The 20,624-nt window shown below is 59.4% G+C and overlaps 4 protein-coding genes and 1 non-coding gene across 9 annotated transcripts; 4 read left to right on the forward strand and 1 right to left on the reverse strand.

Annotated features, from left to right (window-relative positions):
• Positions 1-29: 29 nt before the first annotated feature.
• On the forward strand, positions 30-4,390 carry RNF151 (ring finger protein 151). Of its 2 annotated transcripts, XM_059692717.1 has the most exons (4): positions 30-261; positions 506-2,133; positions 2,441-2,537; positions 3,626-4,390. In XM_059692717.1, exons 2-4 carry the CDS (start codon positions 1,967-1,969, stop codon positions 4,169-4,171), a joined length of 810 nt encoding a protein of 269 aa, XP_059548700.1. In that variant the 5' UTR covers positions 30-261; positions 506-1,966; the 3' UTR covers positions 4,172-4,390. The 2 variants fall into 2 exon arrangements, with proteins under 2 accessions (XP_059548700.1, XP_059548699.1); XM_059692716.1 differs by having other exon boundaries at positions 30-2,133.
• Positions 308-430, forward strand: LOC132234011 (small nucleolar RNA ACA64). The gene has a single exon (XR_009452839.1). It is a non-coding gene; the product is annotated as a small nucleolar RNA ACA64 (small nucleolar RNA).
• An 867-nt stretch (positions 4,391-5,257) lies between the features above and the next one.
• TBL3 (transducin beta like 3) lies at positions 5,258-11,816 on the forward strand. 2 transcript variants are annotated; one of them, XM_059692710.1, is made up of 22 exons: positions 5,258-5,396; positions 6,802-6,853; positions 6,971-7,066; positions 7,154-7,201; positions 7,314-7,455; positions 7,542-7,626; positions 7,710-7,880; positions 7,962-8,037; positions 8,119-8,212; positions 8,299-8,480; positions 8,569-8,710; positions 8,790-8,848; positions 8,934-9,037; positions 9,773-9,920; positions 9,995-10,225; positions 10,316-10,386; positions 10,472-10,628; positions 10,707-10,765; positions 11,039-11,142; positions 11,231-11,302; positions 11,389-11,547; positions 11,632-11,816. In XM_059692710.1, exons 1-22 carry the CDS (start codon positions 5,356-5,358, stop codon positions 11,739-11,741), a joined length of 2,403 nt encoding a protein of 800 aa, XP_059548693.1. In that variant the 5' UTR covers positions 5,258-5,355; the 3' UTR covers positions 11,742-11,816. The 2 variants fall into 2 exon arrangements, 1 of the variants encoding a protein (XP_059548693.1); XR_009452513.1 differs by lacking the exons at positions 10,707-10,765; positions 11,632-11,816 and having other exon boundaries at positions 11,389-11,524.
• A 120-nt stretch (positions 11,817-11,936) lies between these two features.
• Positions 11,937-15,517, reverse strand: NOXO1 (NADPH oxidase organizer 1). 3 transcript variants are annotated; one of them, XM_059692713.1, is made up of 8 exons: positions 14,134-15,514; positions 13,948-14,028; positions 13,713-13,785; positions 13,424-13,604; positions 13,100-13,281; positions 12,894-13,007; positions 12,485-12,602; positions 11,937-12,396 (listed from the first exon to the last, which is right to left on the reverse strand). In XM_059692713.1, exons 1-8 carry the CDS (start codon positions 14,197-14,199, stop codon positions 12,129-12,131), a joined length of 1,083 nt encoding a protein of 360 aa, XP_059548696.1. In that variant the 5' UTR covers positions 14,200-15,514; the 3' UTR covers positions 11,937-12,128. The 3 variants fall into 3 exon arrangements, with proteins under 3 accessions (XP_059548696.1, XP_059548695.1, XP_059548694.1); XM_059692712.1 differs by having other exon boundaries at positions 13,713-13,788; positions 14,134-15,511; XM_059692711.1 differs by having other exon boundaries at positions 13,424-13,788; positions 14,134-15,517.
• Positions 15,518-16,681: 1,164 nt separating this feature from the next.
• GFER (growth factor, augmenter of liver regeneration) lies at positions 16,682-19,313 on the forward strand. Its single transcript, XM_059692718.1, has 3 exons — positions 16,682-17,123; positions 17,464-17,660; positions 18,336-19,313. The coding sequence occupies exons 1-3, from the start codon at positions 16,860-16,862 to the stop codon at positions 18,496-18,498; spliced, it is 624 nt and encodes a 207-aa protein (XP_059548701.1). The 5' UTR covers positions 16,682-16,859; the 3' UTR covers positions 18,499-19,313.
• Positions 19,314-20,624: the final 1,311 nt, after the last annotated feature.

Consider the following 20,624-nt stretch of genomic DNA (forward strand, 5'->3'; position numbering starts at 1 on the left):
ACCCAAACCAGTAAGAGCGAGCACTCACGTGTTTCGTCGGAAAAGAAGAACAAAGATTCCTGGGAGGGAGAATTTATATGGCTCCCAGTGCCGCGAGAACTAGACCGCAACATCCCTATCGCGAGTGTTCCCAGGGCCTCCAACACAGCTTGTGATTGGCTTCACGGGGCCCCGTCAGCTCTGCGCGCGCCTGCGCGTCTCCGGGCTCGCGGAGTCGCTATAAATGCTGCTCCGCCGCGCGCGCACCTCCTCCGGCTGCAGGTAGGTCGGGCTGTGCGTGTCGCTGGGCGGTGGTCGGGAGGTCGGCGTTGGTTGAAAATCACCCGCGGCCTTGCCCGTGACCGTGGGTGAGATTCGGCGCCCAGAGCCACCGGGGGCCTCAGCTCACTGTCCACACGATGTGGGAGGTGAAACCCAGGCCCCGACACGCGCCGCGGTCCGGGGCCCCGGGTGTTACCGATCGCGTGCTCTCATGTCAGGTCCTCACCCCGTTTTCTGCCCGCAGGGCTCCCGGATGCCCCAATTGAGGCTGACGCCGCCAGGATCGTGGCAGTAGGGAGACTTCGCTGTCCTCTTTCTGATTTATCTCCTTAAATTATGTTGTCTCTCTTAATTTTTTTAATAAAGCTGTTGGTCTAATTCATGCGCATGTGGGTGTTTTTGGTCCCCTGCCTGTCATCCTGGAAAATGCAACTGTGGACCCTCAGATCAGTGTGTGCCGTGAAGGAGAGACCCGCGTCGGCCACCTTTTCCTCCTAGACAGCCCTGTTCTGCTTCGGATGCCACACGGGGGTAGAGCTTAGCGTCTCCAAGGTTGGGGGGTGACTCCTAAGGGCCCACAGAGAGCAGATAAAGTACCTTGAGCTCGATGGGAGTCCCGCTGGGCCTGGTAGCCGTTAGCAAGGACAGGAGTGTAAGATTCACAGTTCAAACAGCGGCCCCCTGGTCACTTCCCACAGGACAGGGTTTGGGTCTTTATGGTGTGATGAGTGAACCACTCGGTGGTATGGAAATACACTTTTCTGTTCTGTGCTTGACATGTTGGAACATGCTGCTCTCTCCGGTTGGAATTGACTCCCCTACGCCTTTCTCATAGGCCTGCCCAGATGGTCCGAGCCTACCTGCTCTGGGAGGTTTTCCCACCTGCTAGCTCTTCCTGTACTGTATGTAGGTGGCGTGGCAATCTGGTCCTCATTTCCCTGGTCTGTATCCTGGAGCACCTTGGGTCTTAGATCCTAAAGCCCCTGAGCTCTTGGAGAACTAGCCACCAGGGCAGCACTATTTTAGGAGGGAGAGGGGAGCCATCCCTTCATTCCTGCTGAAGCCTCAGTCTTGGGGATACTGTCGCTAGGAGTTTGATTCCTGGCCTAGTGCTCCTTGGGGACCAGCTGTCAGTCACCATCAAGGCAGGGGCTATAGGGACCCTACCCCAGGTCTGTGCCCTGGGGAGTTAAGAGCCAGGTGGTGCAGAGTCCCAGTGGGCCCTGGGCCAGGACTGTGATTGGCCCGCTTTGGGACAATGCCACTGTGATGTCAGCCCACTCTCCCTGTGAAATGTAAGCTCCTCAGCCCCAGGGGTCAGAAGCTGCGGTATAGACACATATCATGGTGAGTCCAAGACCCTCTTGCCTCTGGCCCTTATATTTGTGCCTAAATCCAGAGACTTGCCCAGAGCTGAACTCCAATTCTGAGAAAGGGTGGACAATGGCTTACAAGCTCCCAAATGGAATAAGAAAAGCTTTCAGAAGACTCTGGCCAAGAGTAAATCCAGGCCAAGACCAGCTCCTAAAGCTGGGGATTAGTATTCAAAGGTCTTGACCCTCACAGCTGCCCCCTCAAAGTGAGTGCTGACCCACCCCTCCACTCAAGGCTCTCACGTGGCCCACCTCCCTACCCAAAGCTTGCTGGGGTCTCCCTCTTGGCATATGGAATGGGGTGACCAGACTCTGGTCCCTGCCAGCCTCTGATGCTGGTCTGGCCTTTTCAGAGTGGCGGGTATGATCTCAACCTCTTCACCAGCCCTCCCGACAGCAACTTTCTGTGCTCTGTCTGCCATGGAGTTCTCAAGAAGCCAGTGAGGTTGCCATGCAGCCACATCTTCTGCAAGAAGTGCATTCTCCGGTGGCTAGCCAGGTGCTACTGGTTTCCCAAGAGGCTGGGAGGCAAGGGTGGGGATAAGGGCCATTTCTGTAAACCAGGACAGAAAGGAAGGTCTGCAAAGCCGTGGCCATAAGATTCAGCTGCTAAATCTGAGACTGAAATTTGTGGGTCCCCTCACCATGTGTTATCTGACTGCAGCCCCTGGCCAGGCCTCAGAGCTGAGAGGTCCCTATAAAGCCCTCTCATGCCTCTTACAGCTAGAGAGAAGGGACCAACATGTTGCTGCCACTTGCTCCCTCCCCAATCCCAACACTCACCCGACCTGTGCCTCCCTCCCTAGACAAAAGACCTGTCCGTGCTGCAGGAAAGAGGTGAAACGGAAAAAGATGGTCCGTGTGAATAAACTCCGAAAGACCATTGGCCACCTGGAAGTTAAGGTAGTACAAAGCACCCACTGCCACCAACCTCCTTGTGTCCCTTGGGGGATGGGGCAGAGCAAGGAGAGGGAGCTAGGAGAATCTCACCCCCAGAGAACTGAGGGTTTCTACTCCAGCAACACAGACTGCAGACTTGGGGTCCTCAGCCCTGGCTGAGTTCCATTTACTTGCATTGTGACTTTGGGCAAGTTACATAACTACTCAGCTCCTGGGGCTTCAAATGTAAATGGGGTTTTTGTTGTTAATCTTCAGAGGATATTTTTTCCATTGATTTTTTTAGAGGGAGGAAGGGAGGGGGGAGGGGAGTGAGAGAGAAAGACACAATTGGTTGCTTCTTGCATGCACCCTGACTAGGGCCAGGGATCGAACCTACAACCCAGGTATGTGCCCTTGGCTGGAAATTGAACCCAGAACCCTTCGGTGTGCTGACTAATGCTCTAACTACTGAGCAGCACCAGCCAGGGCTCAAATGTAAAATGGAGATCAGAAGATTTTTAGAGGATAATGTATCTGCTGTCAGCCATTAACTCCAGCCTCCTAATTTTGTAGATGGAAAAACAGGTTAAAAAACAGCCCAGCCAGCGTGGCTCAATGGTTGAGCCTTGACCTATGAACCAGGAGGTCACGGTTCAATTCCCCATCAAGGCACATACCTGGGTTGCAAGCTCGATCCCCATGTGGGGTGTGCAGGAGGCAGCCGATCAATGATTCTCTCTCATCACTGATGTTTCTCCCTCCCTCTCTGAAATCAATAAAAATATATTAAAAATAAAATAAAAATCTGCCATACATGCATACATGCAATCGTCCAGTGCAACTCAGCCATGCACCTCTGTTTTTCAAGTGTCAGGCCTCAACCCGTCCCCCTTCTCTCAGAGATCTAGGTTCTTCCCACCTCTAAGCATTTGTCCAACTGTTCCCCTTTTCACATTATTGGTGCCATAAGAGCTTGGGAGGTTCCCAGTTAGTTCCCTGGTTCCTAGTCAGTGGAATGTATGTCATGGGTGGGTAATTATTTGGGGGTGGGCAGCTCAAAGGCTGGCAATGCCTGACCTGGTTTGGCTCACCTTGTTCTCCCCCACCCCTAGTGCAAGAACGCTGAAGCTGGCTGTTCGGTGACGTGCCCCCTGGCCCATCGCAAGGGGCACCAGAACTCGTGCCCTTTCGAGCTAATGGCCTGCCCCAACGAGGGTTGCATGGTGCAAATACCGCGTGGGACCTTGGTGGCACACCTGCAGCACTGCCAGCATGGGACCCAGCAGCACTGCGCCCTGGGCTGTGGTGCAAACCTGGGCCCAACGGAGCATGGACCCCACAACTGCCACTGTGAGCTGCGGGAAGCCTGGGGCCAGCGCCAGGATCGCAGCCAGACCCTGGTGCTGTGCCTGCTCCAGCATGTGCGCAAGGTGCACCGCACCACCAACCTCATCTGCTGGCAGTTGGCCCAACTAGGGAACTTCCTGGAGAATGACGCACTGCTCCTAGGGGCACAGCAAGAGGATGCCCCTGCGCAGCAAGAGGATGCCCCTGCACCGCTGGAGGATGCCCCTGCACCGCTGGAGGATGCCGAGGCCACCCCGGAAGGCAGCATTGGGACTGAGGTGTGGGGGGTCCAGGACCAAAGTACCTTGTAAATTGAGGGATAAATAAACACGAGCCCTGAACTGGCTTGCTCCCGCCATCTCTGTGCTTGCAGCCCTCCACCTCTGCAGGCACTACTCCCTTCACCCTGCAAGGACACTTTGGCCTCTCTCCCTCCATCTCTCCCAAGTTCTTTCCCACCACTGGGTTTTAACACTGGCTCTTTTCCCTGCCCATAAGCTCTATCATTCATTCTCCTTTGCCTGGCTACTTTCCACTCAAATTAATGTCTCACAAGGGTTTTTCCCAGTCTTCTTCCCAGTTACTTTCTAGCAATTTGCTTACCAGCTTCATAGCCAGTAGCACAAACAGCTCAAATTCCTGAGCTGAGTAAAGCCCCCTCATCACAATGACTCACAGTGAATCCCCATTATCTCTGACCTCCTCCCCTTATAAATCTCCCTACTCACTCCCTGAAGCTACCTGGGCTTCAATTGCTCCTCCTAACGCCAGCCCTGTGCAGTGGCTGTTCCTTAGCTGGAAGCACTGTTCTAGATAACCACAGGGCTCCCTGCTTCACCCACTTTAGGGTTCTACTCCACAACCCCATTTACAACTGCACTCCCTGCCCTGGCTGGGTATCTCAGTTGGTTAGTGTCATCTGAATATGCTAAGGTTGCGGGTTCGATTCCTAGTCAAGGCCAGATAGAAAGATGACGTATTATAGAAGAAACCTATATAATTATCCAGTAAAACTTTATTATCCAACGTCACATCAATACCTTCAATAAAAAAATAAAATAGCCCTCGCTGGTTGGCTCAGTGGGTAGAGCGGCGGACTGAAGGGTCCCAGGTTCGATTCCGGTCAAGGGCATGTACCTTGGTTGCGGGCACATCCCCGGTGGGGGGTGTGCAGGAGGCAGCTGATCGATGTTTCTAACTCTATCCCTCTCCCTTCCTCTCTGTAAAAAATCAATAAGATATATTTTTTAAAAAATAAATAAAATAGAATAAAATGCCAGCTACCTAGTGAACGCAGTCTGTGCCATCCCACCGGCCCCAGCCGGAGTACCACCCAACCTCTAGGCGGAAACGCCTCTGCCACCTTCGGCGCGGATCGCACGGTCGTAATGACGTCACAGTAGAGACGCGCGGTGACGCCAGTGAAGCGCGCCGGCAGGACGGAGAGGCGCTCGGGTCTCCCCCACGCGGCGGCGGCGGCTGCAGCGGCTGCGACATGGAGGAGGCTGCGCCCGGACTGAGCCGCTTCAAGGCCAAGTGAGCGGGTCACGGGCTGCGGGCGCCGCCGGGGAGGGAGCCGGGGTCGCGGCCGGAGTAGCGCAGGCTCCCGCCGCGGGTCGGACGTGCATTCGGGTGTGGGGAGGCGATGGGGGCTGTGGACGGACCGGTCCGCGGGGGCGTGGAGGCTGTAGCCATAGTATAAGGTGGGAGGGCCGGCAATGGCTGCTCGCGGGGAGGGGGCCTGGGCCCGGGCAGGTCATTAAATTAGGAGCCCGTTTGGGAGGGGACGGGAAGTCCTAGAGGAGGAGGAGGGGGCGGACTGAGCACAAAGGTAGGCTGGTGCTGGATGGGAGCGGACCTCTGACACCCTCGGGTAGCGGAGAACACCGCCTTTGGGTCAGGCGGCTGGGGCTTTCACCCGCTGTCCCTCTCCTCCAGGGAGCAGGAGGACAGGTCAGGAGATGGGCGGAAGCCCCGGGTCCTGTGCCTTCTCCCAAGCCTCTGCTGAACACCTCAATGCTCAGTGTCCGGAAAGGCACAGGCTCCGCCCTGCCCTTTGGAGCGCAGTTTGATGGGATCAGGGGGATCAGGCAAATCATTGTCACCAGTGGCTGTGACCGGCACTAGCAGAAGAAGCCCGAGTGGATGGTCTCCGGGTTGGGGGTTGGAGGCTTTGTTACGGCTTGGCTTACCCCAGTGGATTAGTCAGGCGCCATTGAAAACTGGCAAGAGAGGTCCAGGCCACCCACAGGGAACAGCCGGGTAGAAACAGGAGAGGTTAGTGGCCCCTTTGGGCAGGATCTTGGAAACATGTGAGGAGAGGAGTGGATTTTAAGACAGAGTTATGTTCTAATTGGCCCTTTTGGCAGCAGGGTTTGAGAGAGTGGGTGGGGGGCTGGTGAAGAGGCTGTAGCATCTCTCCAGAGGGGGCGGTGCAGTGACCTGGACCAGCATGGAGGCAGCCGAGCAGGACGGAATAGGACTGCTTGGGGACTGAGATGCAGGCCAGGCTGGGGAAGGAGGAAGGGTTGGGGAAGGGTTCAGGCTGGACCTCAGGGATGGTGTTGAGTGTGTTGCCATGGGCCGGTACTCAGGCCTGGCCTCCCATGGCCAGCAGGGGGCCCCCAAGGCCTGGCCTGATCTGCACTGGGGAGTCTCTGGGAAGACTGGACGGTTTGGACAGCATATGCTGTTGTGGGACCCTCTGTAGATCAGCAGCCCAGCTCAAGGTCTCAAATAATCTGTAACAGGGGGATACCGACACCCACCTCACAACAGTGAAAAGAACTCATCACCGCCAGTACCCCATCCCTACTGCTGTCCGGGGGCTGTCACAAGGACCTATTGGGTTGACCTCTGGGAGTGCACCCAGCACAGGGCTTGGCACCGGGGACCAAGGGGTGGGTGAGTCACTCACTCTCTTTCTCTGTCCACCCTCCAGCTATGCTGTCGAGCGCAAGTTCGAGCCTTTCTACAAGGGCGGGAAGGTGCAGGTACCAGCTCGGGGCGGGGGGGGGGGGGGGGGGGGCGGGGCTGAGGGGGGGTGCAGAGTGGTAGGGCAGGCAGGGATTGCAGGGTGTAATCTTGGCTGAGACCCCCTCTGTCACCAGCTGGACCAGACTGGGCAGTACCTCTTCTGTGTCTGTGGTACCAAGGTCAACATCCTGGATGTGGCCTCAGGGGCCATCCTGCAGAGCCTGGAGCAGGTGAGGGCAGGGAGAGCCAGGGTGAGGGACTAGCGTGGAAAAGCAGCCTATTCTCATAGCACTCTGTGCGCCTACTCTTGCCCCTAGGAAGACCAGGAGGACATTACTGCCTTTGATCTCAGCCCTGATGATGAGGTATGTGGGGCAGGGACATGAGGTGGGTTCTAGTACTTGAGTCTATGAGGATGGGTGGCCTTGCCTCTACCCTCCACCCCCCAGCCCCCAGGTAAACTACAGCCTCCCCTAGGTGCTAGTGACAGCCAGTCGGGCACTGCTGCTGGCTCATTGGGCCTGGCGAGAGGGCAGTGTCATCCGCCTGTGGAAAGCGATACACACAGCCCCTGTGGCCACCATGGCCTTCGATCCCACCTCCACGCTGCTGGCCACAGGTAGGGCCCCAGCAGGTGGATGGGCCAGCTGGCGGGCACGGGGCTTGGGGCACACCAGCCCCCTCACCTCAAACACATTTCCACAGGCGGCTGTGATGGGGCTGTGCGTATCTGGGACATTGTGCGGCACTATGGGACACACCACTTCCGGGGCTCGCCAGGTGTCGTGCAGTGAGTAGGGACAGCAGAACCTGGGTGAGTGGGGCATCACGCTGGGATGGCACCGCTCACCTGCCGCACCTACCTACCTGCAGTTTGGTGACCTTCCACCCGGACCCCGCACGCCTGCTGCTCTTCTCCTCAGCCACAGACGCCGCCATCCGCATATGGTCGCTACAGGACCAGTCGTGCCTGGCTGTACTGACTGCCCACTACAGCGCTGTCACCTCACTCACCTTTAGTGCTGATGGCCACACCATGGTCAGGTCAGTGACCAGCTACCCAGGTCTTAGCAGGCGGGGAGGACCATGGCTGAGATTCAGGAACTGAGGTGGCTGTTTCCCCAGCTCGGGCCGGGACAAGATCTGCATTGTCTGGGACCTGCGGAGCCACCAGGCCCTGAGGACCATCCCTGTGTTTGAGGTGGGGCACCGGGGGGGTCAGGGCCAGGGAGTGGGTTAGGGCTGGGAGTGGGGCTGCCACCTCTGACCCGCTCCCCCGCAGAGTGTGGAGGCCGCCGTGCTGTTGCCAGAGGAGCTGGCGCCCCAGCTGGGTGTGAAGTCCACGGGCCTGCACTTCCTGACAGCTGGCAACCAAGGTGTGTGGGGCCAGGCCACGGCGGGCAGCAGGGACTGGGGGTGGCCCGCGGACCTGTGAGTCCCAGCAGCCTCTATCCCTGCATAGGTGTGCTGCGCGTGTGGGAGGCGGCCTCGGGGCAATGTGTCCACACACAGCAGCCGTTGTCGGGCCCTGGGCGGGAGCTGACCCACTGCGCCCTGGTCCGAGCTGCTGGCCTGCTCCTCAGTGTCACTGCTGACCACAACCTTCTGCTCTATGAAGCACATTCTCTGAAGCTGCAGAAACAAGTGAGCACTGCCCCCTGGTCAACCCTTGGTGTGGGGATATAGACCCTCTTCTCACCTGAGCCCTGGCTTGTGTCCCTCCACCCTGCAGTTTGCCGGCTACAGTGAGGAGGTGTTGGATGTCCGGTTCCTTGGGCCTGAGGACTCCCACATTGTCGTGGCCTCCAATAGCCCCTGCCTGAAAGTATTTGAGCTACAGACATCCGCCTGCCAGATTCTCCATGGCCACACAGGTGAGGGTGCCAGGCCGACGCTCCTGGGACCCTTTCCCTTAATTGATCTCTGACCGTCCTCCTTCCACTTTTCTTTCAGATATTGTCCTTGCCCTGGATGTGTTTCGGAAGGGGTGGCTCTTTGCCAGCTGTGCCAAGGTGAGGTACCCCAAGAGGTGTGGAGGTACAGGTCCCCAGTGGGAAAGTCTGGCCCAGCCTCTGTCCTCACCCCTCCTGTCCCCAGGACCAGAGCGTTCGCGTCTGGAGGATGAACAAGGCTGGCGAAGTGACCTGTGTGGCTCAAGGCTCTGGGCACACACACAGCGTGGGCACCGTCTGCTGCTCCAGGTAGTGGGCCAGGGCTGGGAGGCAGCGTGTCGCGGACGTGGAGACCTAGGCCCTGCTGATGGAGTCCCAGCTCAGGGAGACGGGGAGGAGAGGTGGTGCCTTTGACCTTGCTCTTTGAAGCTTCAACCTAGGGCTCTAGAGTAACGAACGAAGCACCCCAGGTGCCATTGTTGGATGGTTCCCAGGAAGTGGCCTTGGAGCTGGGTGGATGGAAGGGGTAGGACAGGGGCCCTCAAACTCTTTAAACGGGGCCAGTTCACCGTCCCTCAGACCGTTGGAGGGCCGGACTATATTTAAAAAAAAAACTGAACAAATTCCTATGCACACTGCACATATCTTATTTTGAAGTAAAAAAACAAAACGGGAACAAATACAATATTTGTATTTTCATGTGGCCCGCGGGCCGTAGTTTGAGGACCCCTGGGCTAGGATGTTGGGGCAGAGAGAAGGACACTGAACAAGTCCAGGTTGAGAAGGCGCTCCCTGCATTTAGGGCTGGGGTCCCATTATTGGGACAAAGTCACCTGGGGTGGCGGCACCAAGGGTAGGCAGCGCAGACTTGAAGTGCAGACAGGTGGTCCCAGAGATGTGTCTGGGTAACTCAGGCCATCTGCCTTCCGGAACAGCCCCTCTGATCTGGACCATGGTCCTGCAGGCCTGCGCTGTGGTGCACCGGCAGACAGGGCTGGCGAAGGCTCATCAGGCGTCTTTCCCTGCCCCCCAATTGGGCTTTAGGTTGAAGGAGACCTTCTTGGTGACGGGCAGCCAGGACTGCACTGTGAAGCTGTGGCCCATCCCCAAAGTCCTGCTGTCCAAGAGCGTAGCCCCAGACAGTGGCCCTGTTCTCCTACAGGCCCAGGCGACACAGCGCTGCCACGACAAGGTGAGCACACGGGTGGCAGTGGCAGGGCCCTCACCGGGACGGGTATCTGAGCTGCTACCTGTTGCCATCGCTAGGACATCAACAGTGTAGCTGTTGCTCCCAATGACAAGCTGCTGGCCACAGGCTCACAGGACCGCACAGCCAAGCTCTGGGCCCTGCCACAGTGCCAACTGCTGGGTGTCTTCTCAGGCCACCGGCGTGGCCTCTGGTGTGTCCAGTTCTCACCTATGGACCAGGTGCTGGCCACTGCCTCAGCGGATGGCACTGTCAAGCTCTGGGCATTGCAGGACTTCAGCTGCCTTAAAGTAAGCTGCCCCCACCCCAGGCCCGGCCCCCAGCCCAGTCCTGGTCCCTACCTGATGCTTTCTCATCCCCTCCCTGTCCCAACCCTGCAGACTTTCGAGGGGCATGATGCTTCTGTGTTGAAGGTGGCCTTTGTGAGCCGTGGTACACAGCTGCTGTCCAGGTGACTGGGCTGGGGACAGGGCAGGGGTTGTGGTGAGCTGGGAGACAGGTCCCAGTGCTGAGGCCCCTCCCAATCCCACACCCAGCGGCTCTGATGGGCTCGTAAAGCTCTGGACCATCAAGAACAATGAGTGCGTGAGGACGCTGGACGCCCACCAGGACAAGGTCTGGGGGCTTCACTGCAGCCAGCTGGACGACCGTGCTCTTACTGGCGCCAGTGACTCCTGTGTCATCCTCTGGAAGGTGTGTGGGCGTCGGTGCAGTGGGCGAAGGGTGGGCAGGGCAGCCTGAGGTTCCACTCTGACCCCAGTCTGACCCCAGGACGTTACCGAGATGGAGCAGGCAGAGGAGCTGGCCAAGCGGGAGGAGCAGGTGGTCAAGTAAGTCTGAGGGTCCCCCCCCAGCCTCCCTGTGAGTGCCACCCGTATGTCTGCACCTCCCATGCGTCAGCATCACCCTCCCCTCGGGGTAGGGTGTGTTAGCATCACCCCTGCTTTGTGACATGGGGAAACTGAGGCTTGGAGCACTGACACAGGGCACCACCCGTGAGTGCTCAGGCCTGGTCTGCTGGCTCCTAAGCCAGCCCCCTGGTGGTTCTGCCTTCAGCCCCAGCCCTAGCCCTGTGGCCCTGTCCTCCCTCCTTCCCCCGCCAGGCAGCAAGAATTGGACAACCTGCTCCAGGAGAAGCGGTACCTGCGGGCGCTGGGCCTGGCCATCTCCCTGGACCGGCCCCATACTGTGCTGACTGTTATCCAGGGTCAGTGCTACCTCAGGGGTAGGGGGGAGGAGGGTCCTCTCGGGTCTGTCCTGCTCCTGCCCTGGGGCTTATCTTCCTCCCCCCGCAGCCATCCGGAGGGACCCTGAGGCCTTCGAGAAACTGGAAGACACTGTGCTCCGACTTCGGCGAGACCAGAAAGGTTCGGGGCAGGAGGGTAGGGGCTGGACAGTGACTGATAGGAGTGGGGTGGCCAGCAGGCAGGTCTGACCGTCCTGTCACCCGCAGAGGCCTTGCTGCGCTTCCTTGTCACGTGGAACACCAACTCGCGGCACTGCCACGAAGCCCAGGCCGTGCTGAGCGTGCTCCTGCGGCACGAGGCCCCCGAAGAGCTGCTGACCTACGAAGGCGTGCGGGCCTCGCTGGAGGCCCTGCTGCCCTACACAGGTACATGGACACGGCCCCGGGTGGGGTAGGGAGTAGCCTGGCCGGCTCCGTGGATGCCCCCCCGACATCCTCTGTCATCCCCAGAGCGGCACTTCCAGCGGCTCAGTCGGACCCTGCAGGCAGCCACCTTCCTAGACTTCTTGTGGCACAACATGAAGCTGCCCACCCTCCCTGCAGCCCCCTCTGCCCTCTGAAACACCAGGAGGTTTTTTGTTTGTTTGTTTTTTATTTTTATTTTTGTTGTTGAAACACCAGAAGGTTTTATCCCAGTTCCCTGTGTTGGTTTGGTTTTGTCTCACCCCAGGTCCCAGGCTACAACCTTGGCCAAACACCACCCCTGTGCCTTGGCCTGTGCAATCCAACAGGCCCTGCCCCTCAGCATGGACACTGAGTGTGTTAATCAGATCTTCACTCAGAGGAAATGGGAGAGTGTAGCTTCCTGGCCCTGCCAGCCAGAGAACCCCACCCTCCCCCTGCCCTGGGGCGGTGTGGCTGCCATCAGTCATCCGGGGGTCTGGAGCCTCTGGCCTGCCGCCCCAGCTGTGGGGTACACAGCACTCTCCATGCGGTTCCACACACCCTCAAGGATGTCCCTGACTCCGTGGGTCCCTCCCCAGTGCCCTACGGGTGATGGTGCAGCAGCGGCTCTGAATGGCACTCAGCAGGGGGCGGGCTGGCACAGTAGGAGGAAGTGTCATGACCTGGGGGGACTCAGGGGAGCTTTGGGCCTCCCCCGCCCTGTTCTCCCCACCCTCTGCCCCAGAAGGGAACCCTGGTCCATTCAGGAGCTTGCCGAGCCCATCCGGCTGCAGTAACACTGCGGGGAGAAGGCCTGTGCGGCCACCGAACCTGCAAGGAGGGCAGAGTGTGGTTAGCACTCAGCCCTGCCCTCCCAACCCCGTTAGACTCTGTCCCCCTCCCCCCACCAAAGCCCCACCTGCACAGCCACCAGCCGCGGTCGGACATTTCCAGCACGTGCACTCTTGCCCCCGCAGGCACTGACAGCTCGTCGGCCCGGCTGCCTTCGTAGGCTCGGGAAGCACAGAACTGGGAGCCTGGGAGTGGGCACTCGGTGGTTACCACAGGGCTTCCATCTCCTTCCCCTCATCGATCTCACTGAATCGCCTGCACTTCCAGGCTCTCCCTCTGTGTCTGCTAATGCCAGGGACCATTCTAAAACCCCTGGGGCTCAAGCCCACTGTGGGGCCCGAGTACATGCCCGGGGACTGCTGCCGCCACCTAGTCTTCATCTCACCCTTGGGTCAGGTGCTTTCTGCCCCCCAGCCTTGCTGCACACTGCCCAGCAGTGGTGGGGGCATGGGGAGGGGATGAGTCATTACCACTACGGGCTCTCCCTGAGGGCTGTCTCCCGTCTTGTCCTCGGCCCAGGGCCACCTCCTCCAAGTAGGGAGCAGGAAACCATGCTGTCTGCTGGTCTTCATTAGCCACCAGCCACCAACCTGTACACAAAAGGTGGGCAGGGGTTCAGTCCCCCGCATGCTGGGATCCTGGCTGCAGCAGGTCAAGCCCCCAGACTCCTGCCCAGCCCCACCTGAGGGGTGTCGCAGCAGCACGTCTAGGGCCTCCTGGGCCTGCGCATGGAAGGGTTGGCCCCGTGTATCCTGGGTACTGAAGGGCTGCAGACAGTGCAGGCGCAGAGCCTCCAGGCTGCCTATAGCAAGACTGCCCACAGGGCGGGGTGGGGGCTCTTCCAGGACGGGCAGGATCACCAGGCTGGAAAGGGTGGTCGCAAGAGAGAGGGGTGTGGGGATGGGCTGCCACGCTTCACCCAGCCTTGTACTGCCAGGCCCTTTCTCCGCCACTCGGCCCCCACCACCCAAATGCTTCCCTCGGGGAGTCAGGGCGGGTCAGGCACCTGCCAAGCGGTAGTGAAGGCTCCAGGTCCTGGAGCTGTGGCTCGAAGAAGGCGGTGAGCACCGGCCCCCTGGATACTTGCTCTGCCTCCAGCAGCGCCCGGGAATAGGCCTCCAGCAGCTGCAGGCGCGCCAGGCCACGGCCTTTGCGGCCCCCACGCGCCAACAGTGATGTAGATGCGTCTATGGGCACCACAGGGGACAGACCATGGGACCCCACCCCAGGGCGCCCATCACCAGGTTGCTGCTCCTGCCCTCCCCTTACCCCTCCCAGAATCCCTGGTGCCTGACCTGGAAGTTTGGGGAGAACTCGGTCGGATCTCCGCAGCAGGCCTGCCTCCACCGGGAAGGTCTCCTTGAGGATCTTCTAAGGGAGAGAACCGGCATATCGGTCTTTGAGAGCCCACTGGGTTCCCTTGGGAGGGTGGGGGGCATCTCGCTGGGATCGTAGGGGCTAGAAGCCAACACGGGGGTGAGGGCAGGCATGGTGGGGCTGTCGCTCGGAGGAAGTCCCAGGTTCACTCACATGGAGCCTCTTAAACTCGTCCCAGCTCCTCCGCACCAAGGTGTTGCTGTCATCCGACCAGCACACACAGAAGGCAAACATCTGTTGGGAGGAAAGGCTGGGGGCACCTGGGAGGGACTGGACCCTGAACTTCCTCCCTCCTTCCCTCCCTGGTTCCTCCTAAGGTCCACAGGGACCAGCACTTACTTGGAGCTTCTCTATCTGCACCAGAGCTGCTGCACGGACTGACACTGGGTGCCGAGGGCCCACCATAGCTGAGGTCTCACGGGCCCAGGTCCTAGGCTCTGGAGTCAGCAGCGTGTGGCAGAATATCCCGCGGGCTCCCTAGCCGCACAGGGACGGGAGGTGATTCTGGGCACCCGGAAAGACTGCTTGGAATTCCCCCGATGCCTCAGACCTGCCAGGGGCATTCCCGCACCGCCCTCCCACTGTCCTTCTTAGCTTCCTCATTGGCCTCCAACTGAAAACCTGGATGGAGGAGCAGGAGCACAGGGCTTGGCGAGTGGGAGGGGGAGCACTGAGGCGGTGGAGGGGCTGGGACTGCTGCCCTGGGAGGTGGAGAAGGCAGAGGCCATCAAAGTGCCGCTAGGCTTGGCCCACCCTCCCTGCTCTCCCAGTCCCGCATAATGCTGGGGTTGGTGAGAGCCTCCTGCCAAGGGGTGCCCCCTGCATCGCCTTTGAACTTGCCTGGACAACTAACACAGTTGTCATCAGGAACGGCTTAATCCTCACCTTGGAGGGAAGATTTCTTAATGTCCCCAAGTCACAAAGGAGGAAATTTGTATGAAGTGAATAATGTCAGTTTTTCTGTATGTGTTGGGGAGGGTCGGATCTCCCAGGCTCACCCCAGAGGTTTCCCTCCCTGTGGTGGTCCATCCATCTCTATAGTCACTGGCACTTGGGGGAGGGGGGGTGACTCGGATTGTTTTGAGAGTTGCCTCTACATTTATAATGTATTACAAGTTACTGCAAACGCAGCCTCTGAGATCAGGAGTGACCATTCCCCCACTGGGAGGGTGAGAAGACCCTGTAGTCTCCAGAGGATGTGCCCAGGTACCCCACAATTCCGGCTGCTTCCTTTCTTTCAGGGGAGATTTCTGGAGCTGCATCTAACCTTGGTGCACAGTGTTCCTCCTGCTGAGGCCACCAGCTCTGTGCTGGGACCCCACCCCAACCCCCTCAGGGAGGAGTCGGTGTCTAGGGCATCCCTCCAGGAAACCACGTGGCCTGGACAAAGGGCTTTTGTGTGTCCCTCCAGCGGCTCTCTCTGAAGCTTTCAAACCTTCACTGGTCTTGGCCTGGACAGTGAACACCTGCTGCGTGGGCCTGATTTTCAGAGTGCCTTTAGCCCAACTGTCTCACCCCAGTCTCAGTGGGGGCTGTGCTGAGGGCGTCTGGCCTGGCAGCGTCAGGTAGGAACAGACCCTGCTCCCTGGAAGACAAAGGACAGAGGCTAGGGAAGGGCCAGTTTACTAACAGCCAGGGACCTAGAAGGCTGCGGAGGCCCCCTCAACTAACCCACTGATAGCCCCCTGCTTCCACACTCCCCACAACCCCTGGATCCTTCCCACTCTTCCCCTCTCCATAGCCCCTACCCTTATCTCTCACCTCGGCAACTACAAGCCCCCACCCCACCCCCCACCTAATGCGCATGTTCCTTACTTGCTCCCATGAAATTGACTCTCCAGAAAAATCTTTGCAAAACAGAAATGGGATCAGGTAGAGGTAGCCCTACCCAAAACTGTCCAGTACCTTCCCACAGCTCTCAGAATAAATTCCCAGTTCCCATGGCAGCTGACAAGGTTCTTGGCGGGCCCTTGCCCAACCTCTGGATTTCTCCCCAGGTCCTGTCCCCCGGCCTTTCAGCGTATGCAGGAGGCTGACACCTCCCACCTCCAGCCTTGTCCTTAACTGCCCCGTATCTTTCAGGCCTCTGCATAAGGGTCACCTTCTCAAGGAGGCCACCTGCATTTACCACGCCCTGTTATGGCCCCCTCGCCACCATGGTTTGTAAGTGAACCTTTATTAGTGTAACTCTCCCCCTCGCCCCGCCCACCCCACCCCACTCCCACGTCTTGACCTCTGGGACTAGGAGGTCAGGGTTGGGTCTTGTTACCCGCCTGCCCAGCGCCTGGAATAGTGCTTGGAAGAGACACTGCACAAATATTTGCGGAATGACTGTACGTAGGGAAGCAGAGTTCCCTGCGGCCACTGCTTCTGGGTTTAATTCCTTCCCGCAGGATGATCGGGGCGCCGGGTTCGCGCAGAAGCTCAGAGGCGCGCCGCCTCCGTTGCAGGCACAGCCCCCGCCCCCCGGGACCTCCCCCTGGTGCACTCCGCCCCCTGCGCCCAGGCCCCGCCCTACGTTGCCATAGCGCCGCGTAGCCCCTTGGGGGCGTCCCCCCGTGGAAGGCTCAGTGAGTGGCCACAGGCACGCGGGACCGTCAGAGGGAGCGATGGTGGCGTTGAGGGTCGCAAGACGGACTTGGTCTCGGCCGCAGTCCGAGTCCAGGGCGCGGCCGCGGCGCACCTTCCACACACGCTGCTCTTCTGCTGGAGGAAGCGGGGGCCTCGCCATGGACCTCGCCCGCCGGGCTCGGGCTGCGGAACAAGGCCCAGGGGCGTGGGCAGCCCCCGGGCCCCGGAATCCGGCGGGTCCTTGACCCGAACCTCAGCCTCAGGCTCTGCCTCCTCCCGGATGCGGGCCCCGGCTCCCCGCCCCGCCCCCGCGCCCGGCTCCGCCTCCCCGCCGGACTCCGGCCCCGGCCCCGGCCCGGCCTCCGCGCCCGAGCCTGCGGCGTGCGCGCCGGCTGCCTGTGGCCGCGCCTGGTGGGCTGCGCGCGCGCGGGTCTGAGGGCGACTCGGAGGCCCGGCTGAGGCCGAGCTGGCCCGGCAGGCACTGCGCGGGCAACATGGCGGCGCCCAGCGAACGGGGGCGCTTCGGAGCCGGGAACCTCTTCTCCTTCCTGCCCGGCGGCGCGCGCTCCGAAGCCATGGAGGACCTGGTGACGGATGCGCGCGGCCGGGGCGCGGGACGGAGAGACTCCGCCGCCGCCGCGGCCCCTTCTCCAACCCTGGCACCGACCCCCGAGCCTCAGGTCTCCGAGGACAGTTCCCGGAGGCGGCACTGCCGGGCCTGCGTGGACTTCAAGTCGTGGATGCGGACGCAGCAGAAGGTGCAGATGCCGGGGGTGGGGGTGGAGGTGGGGGGGGCGCCACCTCTCCTCCGAGGCTCGCGAGCCCTGCCCACCCCTAGCCCCAGCCCGCACACGACTCCCCTCCCCCCCACCGCCCCCGCCGCGTTCGCAGGCTCCCGGGCCGGCCTCCCGACCCCACAGGCCTATGCCTGATGGACGTGCGCCCCCAGGGTTGGCTGTGCCTGAACCTTGCCCCCACGGTAGGCCCGGATCCGCGCAGGACTAACGTTTGGAGCCTGGGCCTCCGGCCGGGGAGGGGAGAAGGGGAGCGTCATAGGCTTCTGGTCCGGGGAGACTGACCCTTCGCCTCCTTCCGCAGCGGGGCAGCAAATTTAGGGAAGACTGTCCTCAGGATCGTGAGGAACTGGGCCGCCACAGCTGGGCCGTCCTACACACCCTGGCCGCCTACTACCCCGACCTGCCCACCCCAGAACAGCAGCAAGACATGGCCCAACTCATACATTTATTTTCCAAATTTTACCCATGTGAGGAGTGTGCAGAAGACATAAGGAAGCGGTAAGTTACTCTGTACAGCCTGCAAGCAGCAGAGCATCCCACCTGGAGCCTGGGCCGGGGCCCTTGGTGGATGTCGTAAAGGAGAGCCTCAGAGAAATAGGTGCAGAAATGGCAGAGAGTTGCCAAGAGCAGGGACAAAACAGTGGGGATTGGATCATCAGCCACCTTTCTACTCAAAGGGCAAGCAGCCTGGGGCCGTCTGGCACCCATAGGCCTTTCTGGATGTGGGGGGCAAGACAGCCCTTGCCTTTTGAAGCCTGGGCAGTTAAAAAACGGTCTCCTGCTGAGCGGAGGCACCAGGGCCCCACGTGCTGAGAAACTGGTCTGGCTCTTAGGTAAGCCTTTGTGCAAGCCCCGCCCTTTCCACACCGCTTGGGGCCAGGGAAGCTGGGTGAGGCTTCCTGATTGTTATGAGGCTGTAAAGTTGCCTGATCTGAGTTAATGTCTTGCCCTGGGCTCTTGTGAGGGTTTATCAAGCTCCCCACATGAGGTTTTGAGCCGGCCTAGGAGTCCACCAAGCCTGGACACTATGGGGTCAGCCCTGTTCTGGGAATTCCTGTCTCAGAACATGAGATACACCTGGGTGTAGCTTACAGCAGCATCCCATCTCTCTCTGAATTGAGCAGGTGGACCACTGCCCGTCCTCATTCTCCATGTGCTTCCCCCCCCACACAGGATATATAGGGACCAGCCTGACACGCGCACACGGGCATCTTTCACCCAGTGGCTGTGCCGCCTGCACAACGAGGTGAACCGAAAGCTAGGCAAGCCGGACTTCGACTGCTCTAAAGTGGATGAGCGCTGGCGTGATGGTTGGAAGGACGGCTCCTGCGACTAGAGGGCGGCCAGCTAGAGCCCATGGGGGCTGCCTGGCTAGGGAGGGGCAGGGCAATCATTAAAGTGCATCGTAGCACTCTTTAAAGTGGCAGAGCCAGAGCCTGTTGTGTTTCAGTTGGGTGTTCCCCAGCCACGTCCCATGGGGCCCTTTCCTTCTCAGGGTGCTTGCTGATGGCACCCTGATGGCCTCCTCCTCGGCTGAGGTCCTGTGGGGCTGCAGGTGAAGGAGTAGGACAGCCTAGGCTGTCCCCTCCCCCCTCTTTAATAAGTTTTTATTGATTTTTAGAGGATAGAGAGATAAAAACATGGAAACGTCCATCAGCTGCCTCCTGCACGCCCCCTACTGGGGATTGAGCCTGCAACCAGGATGTGCCCTGGCCAGGAATCAACTGGTGACCTCTTGGTTCATGGTTGATGTTCAACCACTGAGCGACACTGGCCAGGCTAGGCTGTCCCTTTTTTCAGGATGTGGCCTCCTGCCCATCTCACACCCTGGTGCCCACTTCCCCACACAGGAAGGTGATAGGCTTGGCTGGACTCTTCTGTCCCACAAAATCCTTGAGATCAGGCCATTGTCTCCCCACTGTGGCTAGAGACAGCCGCAGGGCCTGTAGCCTCAGAGGCTGTGTGCTGTTGGTCCCTCAGGAAAGAGGCCTGAGGCTAAGCTTTCCACCCTGCTCAGTGCCTACAGGGAGGGAAAGTGCAGGCATGGCTCTCCTCTGAGGGTCAGCGACACCAGCTCCTTTTCTGCTCAGCACATGGCCTTCCATAGCAGTACCAGGCTCCTTGGGGTCAGCTTCCTTGGAACTCGAGACAGAAATAAAGTGCTGAAGAAGTGACTTGAGAACCTGCCTTCAGTGTGTTTGCTGGGACTTTCAGTGATGGACGGGGCCTGCCCTCACTCCTCTGGTCAGCTGCTTCCTCCTGTCCAGACTCTGGTCCCTTAGAGAGGTCCCAAGACAAGAGTGAGCCAGGATATCCCAGGAACAGCAAGGAGGCGGAATTCCTGGAGCTGAGGGAGGGTTGAAGGTGAAGGGGAGTCAGCGTGAAGTCTTCAAGGCCCCAGCAAGGACATGGTTTTAACTCCCAGCCTCTGTGACAGGAAGGTCTTGGAGGATTTGGAGCTGAGGAATGGTGAGATGTTACTTTGGAAAGTTTCCTCTGAGCTGGGGTGAGGCAGGCATGGGTGGAAGCAGGGAGAGCAGGCACCCATGTGGCAGCTGAGGGGGAAGCTGGCCGCAGGGTGGATGGGAGAGGATGCCGGATATATTCTGAAGGTACAGAAGAGGAAGAGCCAAAGGTGACCAAGGTGACCGGGGTTCTGGCCCAAGAAGCTGGGAGGATGGAGTTGCTCTTTGTGTCAGTGAGATGAAGAGGGCTGTGAGGGGAGCAGGCTTGGGGGTGACCTGGATCCAGCTTTTGAACCTTTCTGATCTGCTCAGCCGTACCTGCTCCCAAGCCTTGGCTCCCAGCAAGAATGTCCCTGTAGTCATAAAGCTCTGGTCTCCTCTGTCCCCCATGTTCCAGCCTTTGCCACGGCCTCCTCACCACCCTCACCTGACCTGTTCTCCCAGGGGTGCTGGCTTCCACGACGCGCTGCCCAGGTGACACAAAGAAATAGGTGGGGACTTGTCAGCAGATAAGTTCTCTTCCTCCCCTTGATGGACTGTCCCCAGCACATCTCTGGCCTATCCTGAGTAGCCTGTGAGCCACTGTGGTCGGTTCAAGAACATACTGCCTATATCTGCTCTCTCCTTGCTTCATTTCCCTTATCCCCTAACTCGCTTCCCTGAAGTTTCACCCCCTAATAAAACTCTTAAACTTTGCCACAGACTTTTCCAGGGCAACCAGGTGAAGACCAGTGGGGCTCTAATCCCAGAGAAGGTTCTGGCTGGAGCTGACACCACAGTCCAATAGCACAGAGGAGAAGAGCCATGATCCTGTCTGGGGCCTCTAAGGATCACAGGTTAGACAGGAGGAGGAAACCTGAAAGGGTGACAAGGAAAGGCCTGTAAAGTAAGAGGAACAGGAGGAGAAGGTGACATTCATTAGAAGCCTTGCTAGGAGGGTGGGGACCTCAGTGTCTGAATTGCCCCTGTAAAGGGAGCAGTGACATGGAGACCGCTG

The sequence above is a fragment of the Myotis daubentonii genome, chromosome 4 (assembly GCF_963259705.1).
Source record: "Myotis daubentonii chromosome 4, mMyoDau2.1, whole genome shotgun sequence".
Taxonomy (NCBI): domain Eukaryota; kingdom Metazoa; phylum Chordata; class Mammalia; order Chiroptera; family Vespertilionidae; genus Myotis; species Myotis daubentonii.